The 17,494-nt window shown below is 42.2% G+C and overlaps 1 protein-coding gene and 1 long non-coding RNA gene across 7 annotated transcripts in view; one reads left to right on the forward strand and one right to left on the reverse strand.

The window, feature by feature from the left end:
* Nucleotides 1-213: 213 nt before the first annotated feature.
* LOC311629726 lies at nt 214-4,514 on the forward strand. The gene is made up of 2 exons (XR_014796248.1): nt 214-3,911; nt 4,097-4,514. It is a non-coding gene; the product is annotated as an uncharacterized lncRNA (long non-coding RNA).
* Nucleotides 4,515-6,399: 1,885 nt separating this feature from the next.
* SLC24A2 (solute carrier family 24 member 2) overlaps nt 6,400-17,494 on the reverse strand; it is a 221,026-nt gene continuing 209,931 nt past the window's right edge. For all 6 annotated transcript variants that reach the window (XM_084898080.1, XM_084898083.1, XM_084898081.1 and 3 more), the window contains 2 exons: nt 13,639-13,805; nt 6,400-9,434 (listed from right to left, as the gene is read on the reverse strand). In XM_084898080.1, the coding sequence (XP_084754206.1) occupies nt 9,185-9,434; nt 13,639-13,805 (417 nt within the window). In that variant the 3' untranslated portion in view covers nt 6,400-9,184. The remainder of the gene's footprint in view (nt 9,435-13,638; nt 13,806-17,494) is intronic.

The following is a 17,494-nucleotide window of genomic DNA, read 5'->3' on the forward strand; positions in this document are numbered from 1 at the left end:
TTTATAATAAGACTTCTAAAATGAACTTAAAGGCTTAGGGAACACTAGGCTTTTGAACTTACAATTTCAATATATTTAATGAATTAAAATCCAATTGTTAGAGAAGTCCTTTTAGTGCAGAAGGTTCCCTCAGACATTTAAAAGCTCAAATGACTTGAGTAAGCATGCAGGGAATAAATGGTGGTTATAACTAACGGTGATCCCTGTTTGCCCTTTTGTTCCTTTAATTTCTCACAGTGAAGCATCCATAACTGTGTGTCAATATCTTGAGTTCATGGGAGTTCTGATTAGCTGAAGGCAAGGATTACTAAAAAAACAACAATAACAAAAAACTAAAAAAAAACACACAACATTTTTTGGAGTCAATTTTATTACTGTTATATTTCACACGGAGGAGACTTAGTTACATAGAGTGATATTCTATGTTGATTACCAGTAGTAGAAGCACAAGAGTGTGGAAAGTGTAACATGAACACAGTGAAGAAACACCCTTTGTCAGAGTGAAGACCATGTGACAGAAACACATTATCCCAAACAGCCTATGTACAAATAAATACAGTGCTCAGTCTATGTACAGACATATTCACAAGAATCAACAGACGCAGAATCTCTATACAACTCTTCGTCCTGTGAAACGGTTCATAATAAAACACACAATGACAAAAATAATTTGGAAGTACATCAAGTGGATTCCCGTAGGGATAAAGATAGGTGCTCAAATGCTTCTTGAAAATGAAGGCAAGCAAGGGAAGCATCAGATGACATCTATCCCTAAAAAGATCCTTTACAAAAATGGCATTCTGAGATTTTTAATGTCACCTGTCCAAAAAACAGTTTACACGATCGAGGGCAAATATCTATGTTGGGGTCAGTGTTGACATATCTGTTTTAAAAATATGAAAGGAACAGATGTAAAATTTAGCTTTCTTTAGGGCTAGCAGCAACTTCATGATGGCAGGAAAGTAGCTTTTGCAATTATTTTTGATGGCTCTTTGAGAACACAGATTGCATGGAGTTGGAAAGAGTTTTTTTTTTTTTTAAATATTCTTATTGATTTCAGATTGGAAGGGAGAAGGAGAGAGAGAAACATCAATGATGAGAGACAATCATTGATCGGCTGCCTCCTGCACGCCCACACTGGGAAACCGTGACCTCCTGATTCATAGGTCAACACTCAACCACTGAGCCACACTAAAACTGGAGCTAGAAACATCCAGGCTAGCTGCAGGGCACGTATGGACTTGTGTGCAGGGTTCAGCAAGGCAGTATGCTGACAGAGGCTCCCTCTTCCAGATGGGAGAGTTTCTTTGGAGAAACCCTTCAGACCACAACACAGTCCTAACAGGAGCATCACCAGCACTGGGTCCAGACATTCTTTCTTCAGGGAAAATGGCCATTTATGCAGAGAATCAAAGGAGTCGTCCATTTTAATATACATACTTATTCTATATCAGTAATTTAGTTACCCGGTTGTGGTGAATATTTCTAAGCTATTCTTTGGCTTTTAGTCATTCTTTTCACTTTCAAATTATATACACAGTCATGGTAATGTGAAATACCTTTTTAGTTGTGGGGACCCCTGTGTGTACATGCAAGTCTATCACACTAGGCCAGAAATTGTGTATTTTAGAAGAAAGGAGAGAAAAACCTAATGCATCCTGAAGTGTGCAGTTCTCTATGCCCTCCCATGGAAGGTTTTAAGATTAAGAAATTATTGATAAGGTATGTATCTCTCTTTGCCATTTTTATAAGGGAACTTCTTAGACCCATCCTATATTTGTATAAACACGGGAACAAACTTGGAATTTCCCAGGAATATACTTGCTAATTATCCATTTCACTCTCCAGGTGGATGAACCTTGCTTTACATAACAAATGGATTCCTGAAAAGTAGTACATTTATAATTTTAAAAAAGGAAGATTTTTCAATACAGTATCAGAACTTGCTACTTAAAGGATCTGTGTAACAAGCTATTTTGAAAATAAAGAATGCTTTTGTGAAATGAATACTTTCTTTGATCTTCAGAGTTTTGTTAAAGTACACATCTGAAACTTATGTAGATTAGAGTTGTCTTGGACAATAATGTTATGCAATAAAAAATAGGACTCCAATTTACAACAAACTATACAAAACAGGAATCACTCATGGACTGCTTATTAACTGACTATATTCAGAAGCCCTGAATATATGCATTATTGGTATTTTATGGCTTTAATTAAGACAATTGTCTCTTGTGAAGTACTATAAAGTGCAATATTAACAAATTAAAAACCCAAAAGGCATCCATTGTCCTTCAGTATTATCTTGATGAGAAGAATTGAAGATCTGTTTAATTAAATGGCAAGGGATTATCTACCCTTAATTCATGCATGTAATTTCATCCTTAAAATAATTTTATCCAGGGATTCACACTTCATTCATTCTTTTTGTGAGTATGACATGATTTAAAAAATATTATCTCTTTTGGTTAGTTGAGTTTGAACCCTGTCAGTCCCAAGGCCTTAGTCACCTACAGGTCTGTTATGAAGGCTGGGCTAACCGGTATGTGAGCATGCAGGAGCATGTGCCCATCCTGTTGGTAACTGGCGCCCATTTTCCTGGGCCAGGACCCCAATCAACAACCTTACAATTCCCACCCAACCTACCACATAAGGAAGTAAATGCGCTGCAATACTGAGTAGTAAGAGGAGTTCCAATCATTGCTCCTGTTTCCTGTTTAAACTGAAAATATAAATTGCTTTTGGGTTAGCCAGTGCAGGTCCAGAGTTTCTGAATGATCTCCAGTGGTGCCGCCCCCATTCTGAGTTCCCTGTGAGTGTGGGATTATAACCTTAAAACGAAGCTCAGGAACTTGACCTTCCCAGGGCCTCGAGATAATGCTGTACCCTGTGTTCACACTTTTCGAGGGAGGATGAATGCCTGTGGGTGTGCTCAGGGCATTTCTGTGAGTCTACTGTCTTGCGATTTTCTGTTCACAGTTTGGTAGCAATAAGGAGGGATTCCGTGTCCCCCCCCCCCCCAAAGTAGTAGTCAGTTACAGTATGCGAAGCCTAAATTGCTATGTTTTTGTATGTTCACATCCAGGAGATAGAGAAATGCTCATTCAACTGGCCAAATGCAAGTAAACTGGGGATGTTGGTGGTGGGAACTTTGAAGGGGACTAAGCACTGGGTCCAACCTGGACTTGAAAACTGGACATGGGGTTAGGATAAACAGATGGAAATTTCATAAGGCCAAGTGGAGAGTGGCTCATAGTAGGTAAGACACCTATTCAAATGCATTGGGCAAACTGAGAAATAGAGGAAGATACAGGAGTCATGGGGAACCAAGATGAATGGGAGTGAGTAATGAAGTATGATTTCCTTAAAGGTAAGGGCCACAGATGGGTGGGTAAAGAAGGAGCGGAAGGTTAGGTTCAAGGCTGTAATTCAGGCATGGTCAGACATCATGTTGCATCATAATTAGTCATAAGGTTCCATAATTTAAGAGCAATATCAAGGATGTAAAAATTATGAAGAAAATTAGGGAAAATGATGCGAAAAAAACTAATCTAAAGATAGTTTTGATGAAAATAAAGGGTTTCAGAGTGATGACACCTAATTGTGTCAAGGGTAAGTAGAAAGAGTGCCTGCCGTTCAAAGGTGAAGCCATCGATTTGAAGGGCAAGGTTTCCCCTGGAAAGAAACTTTTCTGATGCCGATGGCTGTTAAAGTTAGTAGTTGATGGAACTGGGTTACACCAGGCACGTCTGTGCTGGGACCCCTTTCCCACAAGAGGGGGTCCTTTAGATTAAGGTAATAAGTAGGACAAACTCTTTGAACAAAAGCCTTTAGCAAACTCCATGCAAATCCCATGACCCTTTTCCAAACATGGGTATTTATCTGTTTTCCAGTCTGTCCATCAGTCATTGGTGGGATCAGGGGTCCTCAAACTTTTTAAAGTGGGGGCCAGATCACGGTCCCTCAGAGAGCTGGAGGGCCGGACTATATGAACTACTAATTTCTACTGTAACACCTTGGCTGCGCTCACTGCCCAAAAAACCTGGTGGGCCGGATCAGACTCCCCTGGGGGCTGCATGTGGCCCGCGGGCCGTAGTTTGAAGACCCCTGGTTTAGATCATCTGATGTTGCACAGTCTCTCACACATTCAAACACAGTTGCTTATCCAGTCATAACTACAGGGTCATTTTTGTCTCTAAAAAAACCTGACTAACTGGGGGATTGGTTTGTCCTGTGTAGTACTTTCTCTCTCTTTTGAAAGACAATTGTTGCTAGGCAGAGTAAAGACTACTGTGACATTCAGGTGGTTCTGAGCATGACTGATGCCCTGTGCGTGGAAGGGGTGTGAAATGACAGCGCACACATTGTGTGTGTGTGGGCAGGGTCTTGGTGGAAAGTGCATGTTACTTCCATAGCAAACATGAGTGTGCCTGTGACTCCCACGGGTGCCTACATTCTCCCTCCGCCACAGCCCAGTGAAGTGAAACAAACATCGTGATGATGTAATGACAAGAGAGTGAGTGCCCTTTATTGCTTTTCTTGTATACATTTCAGAGAATATGAAGAAGTGAGATTAAAAGAGAAACACAAAGATCCAGAGGCAAGAAGCTAAAGTTAAAGAGACAGCGAACCAGGGGCGTATTACCTACCTTCCCCAAGGCCTCTTTTAGAAGGGAAAGATTTTAAATCTGGGACTCTTGTAAGTGGTTTAAAAAAGCCTGAATGTTGTAATTATTTTAAACTACCTGGGGGTATATATCAGTGTGACACCTACTTTCTTGGGAACCCAGTAAAAATAAGTTGATTTCTCCTTTTTTTATTCTTCTCTTCTTCCCCCATTGACTCCCTCTTAATGATAAGCCCTAATTGAAGACGGAATTGCTGGGGAAACTATAAGAGTTGAGGGGATGTCTTTAAAAATATTAATCCAATGGTTATGTGAGATCTGGCTTAGCAAGGATGAGCATTAGCTCCTATAATGAGGTTCAGGAGATAGCTGACTTCTCTAGAAATCATCCTGAGGATATCTTCCCTTTATTTCTTTTAGAGCAGGACTGCCGCTTATAATACAGCCACTTAATTAATGGAGTAGCAACCTGTTTGGTGCAAGGAAGTATGGCATCCTCCTAATCTCGTGTGTGTGTGTGTGTGTGTGTGTGTGTGTGTGTGTGTGTGTGTTGGTAGATGTAAAGAATAAAGCTTACTGGAGTTTTTTGAAATGCTTGTATGCAGATAGGTCATAGGACCCATGTCATATATCCCAAGCCAATCATTTCCGTGAAGCACTTAAGAGAATTTCCATCTCCTCCATCTTTCTGCCTGGCCAGCAGCTCTGTCTGCTGTCATTTCCTTGGTCAGCTTTCTGTCAGAGCTCACCTCCTATCTCCCTTTACAGACGAGTCGGTTTAAGAGCTGTGAGCAATGGTGGGGAGTGTGCCAACTCTCTCCCTGCCCAGGGATGGATGTTCTTTAATATTACAAATGTCTCATCAGCGAGGCAGCTGTGTTTTGCTGAAAAGGCTCTAAAACCACCTGATTTGCGTCTTCCTTAGAAAGTAAATAATAATGGCCCTTGTCAAGTGACACTCGTTAAAAGCCTTACAAAGCATTTCCCCTGAATATGAAACAGTCCCTGCCTCCTTTTAAAATCGCCTGAAAAGGCTTTAGGCTATTATTCCACATCCGCCAAACTGATAAGCGACCCCTCCCACTCTTCCCTGCACAGGGCTATGCTTTCTGGATCTGTCACGGCTCGGCTCAGCCCACTGCCCGAGCGGAACACTGTCTAACCCCCAGCTTCAGTTCTTCAGGAGCTTGTCGGACTCAGCGTGGCAATTCGCAGGTGCAATCTAGAAGGTTCTGTTTGGGCATTCTCAGTGTGAGCCAAGTTGCTCTCCTGTCCTGAGGCTGCCTAGGGTGGTGAGGAGGTGACAGCAAGACCTGTGCCCTTCACCGTGGGTAAATGGCACCATGTGGTGCAGCTCCTTTATTTTAGATTGAGCAGTACAAAGTTGGCTCTTGAATTTTTGGTATTATTTTATATACCCTGCTGTAGTATCTGCAGTCCAAATTATTTTCCCCCTTGTACTTTTCTGTTGTGTATTTTTGTCTCTCCATCAGCACTAGGGACATGACTGTTAGACTGTGAATCTATACTCTCGGGGTGGGGAAATACATGGGTTGGAAACGTGTGTGTGTCGAGATGTGTGTGTATACAGAACAAACCCTGGGAGGTCAGGAGAAAATGTTTCCTTGAGCTGTGGGCGAGCAGGACTCTCTTTCCTTCACTTTGGCAAACCTGTGCTCCCTGCTTTTGAATCCTGAATGTGACTGGTCAGAGGGTGAGGATGTAAGTGGTAGTGTTGTGTATATACATATAGATCTGCTATCAAATATGTATTTATATATGTATATGCACAGGCATGCAGAAGAGGCAGTAGAGATGACCTTATGGGAATGACCTTGATGCTTTTAAAGATCTGTTGCATCCCATATGCTTCTCTCTGGACTCACCGTAGCCCAACACTTCACCTCACAGGCACATAGTGAGGGGCCCGCAGGGGCGCGGAGGTGGAGCCTGTATACCACCCTGCAGTGTGCATCATGGGGGTGGGGCCTGGGCCTTGAGAGGGTCTTCTCAAGTACAGATCTTCGTGAACGAACAGAAGGGTCCCTATGAAAAGGAGTTCCCAGGCAAGTGGAATGCTCCTTGGCTGCTGAGTCTTTACTGTGACCAGGGAGCTAATGGGAAGAAGCGAGGAGGCGGGGTGGGGGTGGGGGGAGCATCAGGAAGTGCTGGAGGAAGAACAGGGCTGCACCGGGCCTCCCTCATCCTTTCCGGCTTACAGTCTATCTGTGGCGGAGTCAGAGTCACCTATTCAAACCTTCTTTCAAATAACAGACCAGTCGATAACACACATCCACGCAATAACCAACTCTGTGCCCCTTCAAGTCACCACGCACAGGGAAGACAAGCAGAGTTTTTAACTAAAAGTTCACGTGTTCTCGTTCACTCTAAGGAACCAGCACAAATTCTTGCCTCAAAACAAAATGTTGCCCTTGCGGAATGAGATGCAGGTTTATCTCACACAACTGAAAGCCAGACACTGCAGTGCTGGGGAGACCTGAGAGCCCGCCTCATGGGCGGCACCGGCTTTTTCCCAGGGGGCCTCCGTTAGAAGTGCTTTCTGCATGTGGGTGAGGAGCAATGATGGGCACTGGCTGTTACTGCCAGGCTCTGGGCAGGGAGCTGAGGTTCTGTGGAAGGAACACTGAGCTTGATCTGGAACTTCCTCTTTTTCTCAGTGGTGCGTTCTGTCTGCATCCTGGCTCCCTATGTTAGGAGGTCTGTGCTCACAACTAAATCACAGCCGTGTCAGTGGCACAATAGACTGGAGATGAGAACATGAGGGGTAGAGCCCCCACAGGAGGTGTGTGCCAGCTTAGGTGTAGGATGAGTATGGAATAATGAGCCACCCTCAATGAACTTTTTCAACCGATTTTAGGAAAAGGGTACTAACTAAGGGAAATGAAAGACTGCGTATTTTCCATCCATTTAGTAGGCTATTATTTTCCTGCTGGTTTTATTTTCTAATAACATAGATCTGAGAAATCATACATGGTGTCAAACAGAATCCGGGGGTACTGCATGAGCGCTGAGCAAAATAAAAAAATCAACGCCTTGGCGGGGCTGGCTGGAGGCCAGTGTGAAGAAGCTGTTGAGTACGGCCTTCTGTGTACTCTGCAAGCTAGCGAGAGTCCCAGGTGGGTCGCGATGGCAGGAGAAGCATGGATGGTGCATGAGCTTTAAATCCTGGTCTTGGCACCACTCCACAGAGGACTCAGAAACATTCCTCGTGTGCAAATGCCTTCCCACACATCTCTGCGCTTCCTCCACCCAAGCAGTCTTGGTCAGAGTCCACGGAGCTTTATCTAAGGAGCAATGATTTCTTCAGACACCGAAGCCCTCTATGGCCACACTGGAAGAGGCTTCGAAGAACTATGCTTTCCATTCCCTTTCGGTGGCAAGTCTCACTGTGCACCTCTACTGGATGGAATTTCCTATTGTACTAGCACATCCAGGATCTCTGGGCAGCATTTGGATTATAGGAGAGCCCTGAGCATCAGAATGTGTCTAAGTGACAACTGCATCTATGCTTGCCTCCCTTCCTTTGATGGCAACGGGACATGCATGGAAACAGCCGAGGTTCATTTGATACAGTCTCGCTGTCCTAGAAGAGTGCTAATTTGGTTTGCAGTCATAGATTCTACTCGCATGCTGGGGAGGTATATATATATATTTAAAACAAACCAAAAACAACAACCCTGGTTAGCGTCCCTCTGCCCCCAAACCTTTGTCAACCACGTCTGGGTTTGACCTCCTTCTGTCCCAGGGAACCCTGCGGGGTGGGCAGAGAGTCTCCCCTGTTTGGCTTGTGGAAATGTTTGGAGGGCTCAACCCAGGGCCACGACAGACCCTCCTCGCCCAGCCCTCTTCCCCAAGACCTACGTCCCTGAAGCATCCACCTTACCTGGCAGGATCCCAGGGAGTTCAAGGTAGGCAGAAGGCCACAGCAATGATTCCATTGGTGTACCTCTTGCCCTTAAGAGGTAAAGCTCACACAGAAGGTCAGTGCCCCTCTTCAAATAGATATTATAAATATATTAGAGCTATCCCTGAAAAGATGCATGTGTATTTATATATACATATACATATACATATATATATATAACTTTATATATATGGTGTGTCTTTGTGTTTGTGTGTACAGGTGTGCATGACTCTATAGGTGTGGAAGGAGAGTTATGGTACAGGAACAGGCCGTGTGTTCATGTGCATCTATGTATACTCTGAATATCTTATAGGTGTATACGCAGCTCTGTCATTGTCTGCATTGTTACAGAGAATGTACCTCCGACCAGCGAGGAGTACCTGTCAGTGGTGCGTGCAGAGAAGCCCCGGATGGACAGTTCTCTCTGCCTCTCGCATGAAGCCGTTTCCGCAGGCAAAGGGTGGCAGCAGTCTGTGAAGCGGGCAGCTCCTCCTCACGTCCACCAAGGAGGGCCACGCCACACGCCCGGGCTGGGTGCCCGCTGCCTCTTCTCCAGAGACCAGGGAGTCTAGAACCCAGAGCGGGGGGAGGGCCCACCTGGGCTGCTGTTGGCTCAAGAGATGGCTTTCCCTCTAGATGGAGATCGGGCACTCGAGGATCCGGTCTTCGAGGAGCACGCTGAGCACGAGGAACACGAAGTAGAGGCCAAACATGGTGAAGCCCAGCACTTTGTTCATGCGCCACTTGCAGAGGGCGATGGAGAGGATGACAAAGAGCAGCATGATGAAGAGCAGGACGATGGCGCAGAAGAGGCCATTGCTGCTCACGGCCACGGGCCGGAACCTGTGGATCATGGTGAACAGCAGCCAGGGCAGTGGAAGCCTGCGGGCGGGCGAGAGGACAGGGTTGGCAGGGGGCAGGCAGACAGGGTGAAGGGGGCAGGTGAGGCAACCTTAGCTTCTTGGAATCTATAATGGGAAAGGGGTCTTGCTAGGCTCACTGTGACTTGGGCATGGCTGGCCTGGTAGTCACAAAGGAAGTCGGGCGAGTTTTAAGAACCGTTATCTATTTCCCCTCTGAACGAGGGAGCAGGAGAGAATGTGTTCTCCAGCTGAAACTGGTTTGGCTCAGTGGATAGAGCGTCAGCCTGTGGACCGAAAGTTCCCAAGTTCGATTCCGGTGAAGGGCATGTACCTTGGTTGCGGGCACATCCCCAGTAGGGGTTGTGCAGGAGGCAGCTGATCGATGTTTCTCTCTCATCAATGTTTCTAACTCTCCATCCCTTTCCCTTCCTCTCTGTAAAAAATAAAATAAAATAAAAAGAATGTGTTCTCCAGTTGGATCCCATCAAAGACATGGCTGCGGCAGGTGATTTCCGAACTGGTTTTGAAATAACCATCCCTGGTTGAGATGAAAATGTCCCTCTCAGACCTGGACCATTTGGGTGAGAGGAGGAGAAGACAAATGGATAAAAGATATGGAAATTGGCAGTGAAAATGAAAAAGTTATTCTTTTTAAATGGAGAGAAATGGCAACGGCTTAGTTAACAACCTGAAAAGCTAGTGAAAATACATGCTGATGGTGGGGCCGATGCCACGTAGCTGCCTGAAGTTTATGTTGGAAAAGACGGGATATCCCTTTCACTGAAAACGACCTTTCTGAGAGATCTGGGGAAGACAGTATCTTCTTACATTCATGATGTGATTTAAAAAAAACTTTATTATGGATTTTTATACTTGTTCTCTCCCTTTGTATTTGACTTAAAATATGACAACATCCTTTGTTTCCTAACCAGAATGGCGACTCTGAAGATAGCAAAGGAGCTAGCTGCCAGGCAAACCGTGAGAGTGGGCTAGGGCCCTCTGGAAGGGACATGGCTGCAAACGGGGGACTCTGGGGAAACGGAACCCTGCTACAGGGCTGAGCCCTCTGCTCGGCCTAGGGCGAAGGGAGATTCCCTTTCGGCCTGGCCTCAGCTGTATGGAAGAGGAGGCACCCTTTCCAAACACAACGCTCTCCAGAGGAAAAGCACGGGGCTTGAGGGAAACAATGAACAAAGGGGACAGTGAGTTTATACCCCTGTCTCTGTTGGACAGAGTGCATGTGAAGGTAGAGCCCATACGTACGTATCTTTGAACTCCCAGCGCCTGGCGCCCACGGGCCCCCATCCAGGAGCATGTGTTAACCTGGGCCAGGCTGGAGTGACTGATAACTGCCTCATGGTGATCATTTACAGGCAATTTGCTCACAAGAACCTGACTGGGAGGCACTTACTTCAGCGGAGATGTCAGGAGGCCAGTGTTCCACAGGGGCAGTGCAGGGAATGTGTGCAATCCCAGCTCTTGGCAGGAGGGGGCACCCCAGCACCCTGCGGTCAGCAATGGGAAGTCAGCAAAGGGGAGGGGAGTGCTGGTGTTGAAGATACAAAACCTCTCCTGGGACTTCCCCTGAGCAATTCTGTTTACATACTTCCCATAGCTTGTTAAGCCACACACACACACACACACACACACACACACACACACACACACACTCATTCAGAGTAGTTTTGGTAAAGAGGTGGTTAGTGGCACTACAAATAGGCAAAAATCCTTTTGGAAAAATGACATTTTCATACCTTTGACATATCAGTTCTATTGTCAGGGATGGAGCATAATGAATAATTCAAAATACAGATATAACTTTATCTAGAAAAGTGATAATTTGTGTAATTTTTAGTAGTGAAAAGTGGGTATATCTTAATCTCTAATAATAGGGAATTTATTAAGTAGTGATGAATTATCAATGATTTGTATTTATGCTTTATATGTATTGTCTAAGTCCTTTACCATGAATATATAATAATCTTAAGTAAAAAGAAAATGAAGGTAAGACTATGAACTTTTACACTCAATATATTGCCAAAACTTTGTAAATTGGTATAAACTCTTCTGAAAGACTTTTGGAAAAATATACATCAATAGCCATTAAGAGGCTCATAATATTTAAACTCATCAATATTTCTTGAAAGAATTTATCCTATTTAAAATGATTAAAAGAGGAGTTTTTTTCTGCATAAAACTGTTCATAGGAACACTAAAAATAGCAGGAAATTAGAAAATATAGAAAGAACTTACTAAAGGATAATAGTTAAACTGAAAAGCAACAGCATGGGATATTTTAAAGACATAAAAAGTTAATTATGAGAGCCAGGAAGAAGCTTAGAAAAATGGTTGACTTAATAATTTGCTAATAGATGCCTACCCCATGCCAGGCATAAATGCCTTTAAAATGGAAAAAGGAAAGCCCTCTAAGAAGATAAGACTCAATATTCCCTAAGGAAACTGTGAAATATTTGGAAGAAAACACAAAAGTTAATGTTGTTTTTGGGTAGTAGGATTAGGGGTCATTTTTCTTTCAACTTTCAGTTGTTACTTAATATACAATTTAAGACCTATGATCACAAACATTTTGCAATTTCCTAGAATATTTATTTTTAAAAAACATGAAAAATATGACTTAGATCACTTGTAATTTCCCCCAGTTTTTAGGATATTCTTTTTTATACTTTCGAACATTTTGTTTTCCATTTTACAAGAGACTGGCCAAGAAAACTATGCTAGTGTAGGCAGCAGAACGGAGAAATATTATTTATATTAGGGATATCATTCCTTTGAAACATACACATTTCAAGGCATCTGCCCTTCCTTCCTTCCTTCCTTCCTTCCTTCCTTCCTTCCTTCCTTCCTTCCTTCCTTCCTTCCTTCCTTCTTTCCTTCCTTCCTTCCTTCTTTCCTTCCTTCCTTCCTTCCAACATTTGTCTAGTCACTACTAAGCATTAGGCAGTGTATTAGGCTTTGGTGAGTTCTTGCTCTCAGTTCAGTTTAGCAGGCAGACTGATGTACATGACCGTGACAACAGTACAGGCCCAAGAGAATCAGAGAAGCCCTCATTTTAGTTGACATTGGAAGGATCAGTTGGAGTTTTCCAGGCAGGGAGGGCTGCTGAGTGACAGGGGCCAGTCCAGAAAGGAAGTATGGCAGGAGAGGGCACCTTTGGAACTTGAAGCTGGTTTAGAGAGTAGAGCTCAAAGCAGGCTTTTATGCACAGATAGTGCTCCACGTGAAAGCACAGACTCTTCAAATCTCAGCTACCTCTTTTCCTATGAACTCTGCACCCTTCCGTTTCCTTATCTGAAAAACGAGGATGATAAAATACCTTATGAATCTCCGTGAGGTTTAAATGGGTAAAAATGCATGTACAATGCACATTGTAGAGACACTGAATGAAAAATTACTATCATATATATTAGGTAAAGTAGAGATATAAGAGAAATAATATCCAAAATGTTCAACAAGAGAGCAGATCCATTTTAGTGAGTTTCCAAATTCAAGTGTCCAGAGCCCAGTTCTCCTGGGAATACAGGAGGCTGCCATTGAAGGTTATGTATCAGACTAACTTTACTTTTTGACTGATAATGAAACAGCACCCTTCCCCAGTGTAAGCCACTTTAGAGCTTATTCACATTGAGAATTCCAGTCTGCCTAACTGTAAGAACAGATCTCATCTTCCAACTTTCAAAACACCTAGCACATCTTCGCCAGCACAAATAAACAAGTGAAAATGTGAACCTGCTAGCCCTTTCCCAGGAAGGAGCTGAGATATTTTTGCCGGGTCTACTGATATGTTTGTTCCAATCTGCTTTACAATCCAAATCTCACTTGAGATTGGTAGGGACTTTATTTAGAATTAGAATGTGAAAAAACATATAGTGAAACTACTAGATCATCTCAGACAAGCCTGACTATTGAACAATCATAACATGTAGCCCATGCAATCACAGAAGTGAAATTCTCCTAACATATTTCCTACAACATTCACTCCGTATACAGGTATGTGTTTTTGCCTGTCTAGGGATAACTTGTTCTTCATTAAGTTTTCTGAAAATGAAAAATGGAATTGGTGACACTGAATGGTACTCCCAGTCTTTACCTCCTATGGACATTGGTTAGTATTGGGCTCAAAGATTCTGGTCTGGCCATGTCTTCCCAGCTTCCAAGACAGCAATGAAGCTGATGTGCATCTCTATATAGCTGTCTCTACTTACCCTACAGTGATGTCAAAAATGTTGCTTCCGACAGAGCTGGATACAGCCATGTCTCCAAGCCCCTTCCGGGCCACTATGACACTGGTGATAAGGTCAGGGATGGAGGTCCCAGCAGCCAAGATGGTCAGACCCATAATCTCCTCACTAATGCCAATTGTCTCTCCAACCTAAAAGTGATGACAGGGACAAATGTGAGAGTTTGTAGTCACAAAACCATTCAAACCACAAACATTTCAACGCAACACCCTTTTATTTTAATTAATTAATTAATTAATTAATTAGTTATTTCTAAAGTTTTACATGTGTCTTCTTTTACCCCAATTGATTCCTCTCTCCCACCATTCTCATCACAGGCAAGCCCTCACTGCCCCAGTGTCTGTGTCCAACGATTATGCTAATATGCATGCATACAAGTCCTTTGGAATGTAACACCCTTTTAATAAGTTCCTTCTCTGGGTTATGCTGAGCACTGAAATGATAAAGAGGAATAAGCTACAATCATTGCCATAGAGTTTATACATTAATGACATTCAGACCCAAGAGATTGGGAATGTTCACCTAAGGTTTAGACAGATAATCTCAAAAAAGGCTACACAGGGCAGCCTTTGTATGGTGTTTGCTAAGACTGGGCAGAGGAAGCAGAAAATTAAACACACACACACACACACACACACACACACACACACAATCTGGTCAGTGCCTAGCAATGGCACCAAATTCTGTGGCAGATGTCCTTGGATTTACCATTGAAGGTGAAAGAGTTACACCCAGCATCCCCGTATTTCCTGAACAGATCCTAATGTCCATAACCTCCTCTTAAACACTTAAAACTACCATTTCCACAGGAAACTTGATTCAGGTCGATTTTGCTTTGATAATACATAACTGTAAATCAGCAAGGCAGCAATGAATGAATCTGTGTGGCTCTAGAAACACTTTCACTGAAGGAGAATTTCTACTTACTAGTAAGCTCGTTTTGAATGAATTTCACTGAAGGGACTTTTGGCTAACCAGAAGCTGGGTGCATGGATGGGACTGCATCCAGCCCACTTTGGGGAGCATCAGAGAAAGGTAGAGCTAAAAAGGACACCAGGATCCTCTTGGGGTGTGTGTGTAGGTGTGAATTTCTTTGATTTTTAATAAAAGCAAACGATAGAAGCACTCAGAATCCAAAGCCCGTGCTGTTCCTAATATTCTGTGATGCAGTTCCCTGCCTTGGTGTAAGAAGGATTTACAAGGATGTCATATTGGCGAAAGGAGACATAGGGTCCTTGTTGACTTTTAGAATGAACTTTTCATAGGAGATGCTGTATAGATTTTAACCACAGATTTTCATCACCCATGAAACCTACTAATAAAAAGATACACGACGCAAAAACTATATAAAAAGAACAAATACAAAGGGAAATATGCATAAAGCATTTTATGTGAAGGGCACTCGTTTTGGTCAAATAGTAGTCAAATAAGTGTATCAAATAGAATGCATATTTAATTAATTACTTAATTAAATTTATTATTGGTAAAACTGTGGGTACCAATACAGTTGAGCACTAAGTATTGTTCTTGCTCTTTTTTTTTATAGCTTTTAGAGTTCAAAGTACAAACAGTAGAATTAGAGCTACACTTCTCAGAACAGAGTCTGCTATTGTGATCAGCTGTGTGGATGTTTTGAAAGAGAAACACATTTCTATGGGAGGGAAGAAAGAGAAACTTCTCATCTATTATTGGAAAGCAAGGCTTCTATTTATATTTCTGGGCCTTTCTGTAATTATTATTGTTCCAGGCAGTTTGTTTGTGTTTTTCTACAAGAGAATGAAAAGGAAAGAAGATTGTGGAGTAAAGATGAGCATTGAAAAGAAAATGGTGAAAGCCTGGACAATAATGTTTTCTGGGATGGCAAAGAGAAGTAGCTATAAAACAACATATTCCAGCAATTGAAAACCCCCACTTTTTTATTATCAGTGCATGAAAGAATAAAAATGAGTATTAGGAAAAGCCAGACTGTTAGCCTGGAAATCTGAAGGCTGAGAAGCAGCCCACCTCTGCAGTAATTTTTTGCCAAGTATTGGTAGCAAGTGTCTCTCAATGAATATGGAAAATAATGACTTTGGGGCAAAAAGAACTTCTTCAGGGGACCAGTGATTTTGAGAAGAATTATCTGAAGTCAAATGTCATTAAAATAACTACGATAGTAATAATATAAAATATATTGTAGGAATAATTTTGGGTATATCAGCCAATGTTTTCAGTAAATGCTGTTAGTGATTTCTTAAATTCCTTTTTTTAAAAAAAATCCTCACCTGAGGATATTTTTTCCCATTGATTTTTAGAGAAAATGGAAGGGAGGGGGAGAGAAAAGGGGAGAGGGAGGAGAGAGGAAGGCAGTGAAGGAGTGAAGCGGGGGAGGGGGGCGCAGAGAAACAGATGTGAGAGATTGATTGCCTCCTGCACATGCCCCCTTCAGGGCCAGGGATCTAACCTGCAACACAGGTACGTGCCCTTGATGATGACTCGAACCTAAGACCCTTCTGTGTGTGGGCCATTGCTCTTACCACTGCTCAGGGCATAATTCCTTTTCATTCCCAAGAAGAAACTCTACCTACTATCAGTCTCTCCCCATTTTTCCTTCTCCTTCCCCAAACCAAGGCATCCATTAACCTACTTTCTGTCTGTATAGATTTGACCATTTTTTTTTTTTTTTTTTTTTACATTTCATATAAATGGAGCCACATAACACATGATCTTTGGTGACTGGCTTTTCTTCACTTAGCATAAAATTTACAGGTTCATTCACATTGTAACATGTATCAATACTTCATTCCTTTTTACTGTGGAATACTATTCCATCATATAGAAGACCACATTTTACTTATCTATTCATCAGTTGATGGACATTTGGGTTGTTTACAGTTTTGGCTACTATGAATAATACCGCTATGGATATGTGTGTACAAATGTTTGTATAGGTGTTCTCTTTTCTCTTAGGTATACATCAAGAGTGGAATCACTGGATCATATAACTCTATATTTAAAATTTTGTGGAGCTGCCAAACAGCTTTTTAAGGTGACTGCACTATTTTACATTCTTACCTGCAATATAAAAGGGTTCCAATTTCTACACAGTCTAGTGACTGAGAAGTGGTATCTCATTGTGGTTTCCATTTGCAGTTCTCTGATGAATAATGATGTTGGGCATCCTTTCTTGTGCTTATTAGCCATTTGCACAACTTCTTTTTGTGACACAGTTATTCAAATCTTTCATCCATCTTTAAAATTAGGGTGCCGTATGCTTGCCTTCTTGTTATTGAGCTTACGGGATTTTTATATATCCTGGATACAGTGCTTTATCAGGTAAATAAGTTCTAATCTAAATTCATTTATTTTGCCACATGGAAATCCAGCACCATTTGTTGAGGTGTTTTTCCATATATGTTTTTGGGATATATTTCCTTATTTCAAATTGCTATATTCTACTTATGTTTAAAAGTATAATAATGTGAAGGCTAATATAATAATGAAACAAAGGATCCAAGTGTGCAGTTTGTAATTTAGATAATTCATTTATAAGTGAGATTAAAAGCATAGGTTCTGGAGTTTCAGAGTCCTGGGTTAGACTCTCAGATCTGCTATTTACTACCTAAATGATCTTGGGCAATTTTCTTATGAGCTCTAAGCTTAACACTTTTATCTGTAAACTGTGAATAATAACAGTTCCTCCCTCATAGGATTTGTACTTATGGACAAATTGTTAAGCGTTATTGTTAAGATTATAAGGACAAAGCGATGTGAGCTGCCTGGCACACAGTACACAATCAATAATGGTTACCACTATTTTCTCTTCTTTCGCGTTTCCTTC

This window comes from Pipistrellus hanaki, assembly GCF_964339955.1.
Source record: "Pipistrellus hanaki genome assembly, chromosome: 11".
NCBI lineage: Eukaryota > Metazoa > Chordata > Mammalia > Chiroptera > Vespertilionidae > Pipistrellus > Pipistrellus hanaki.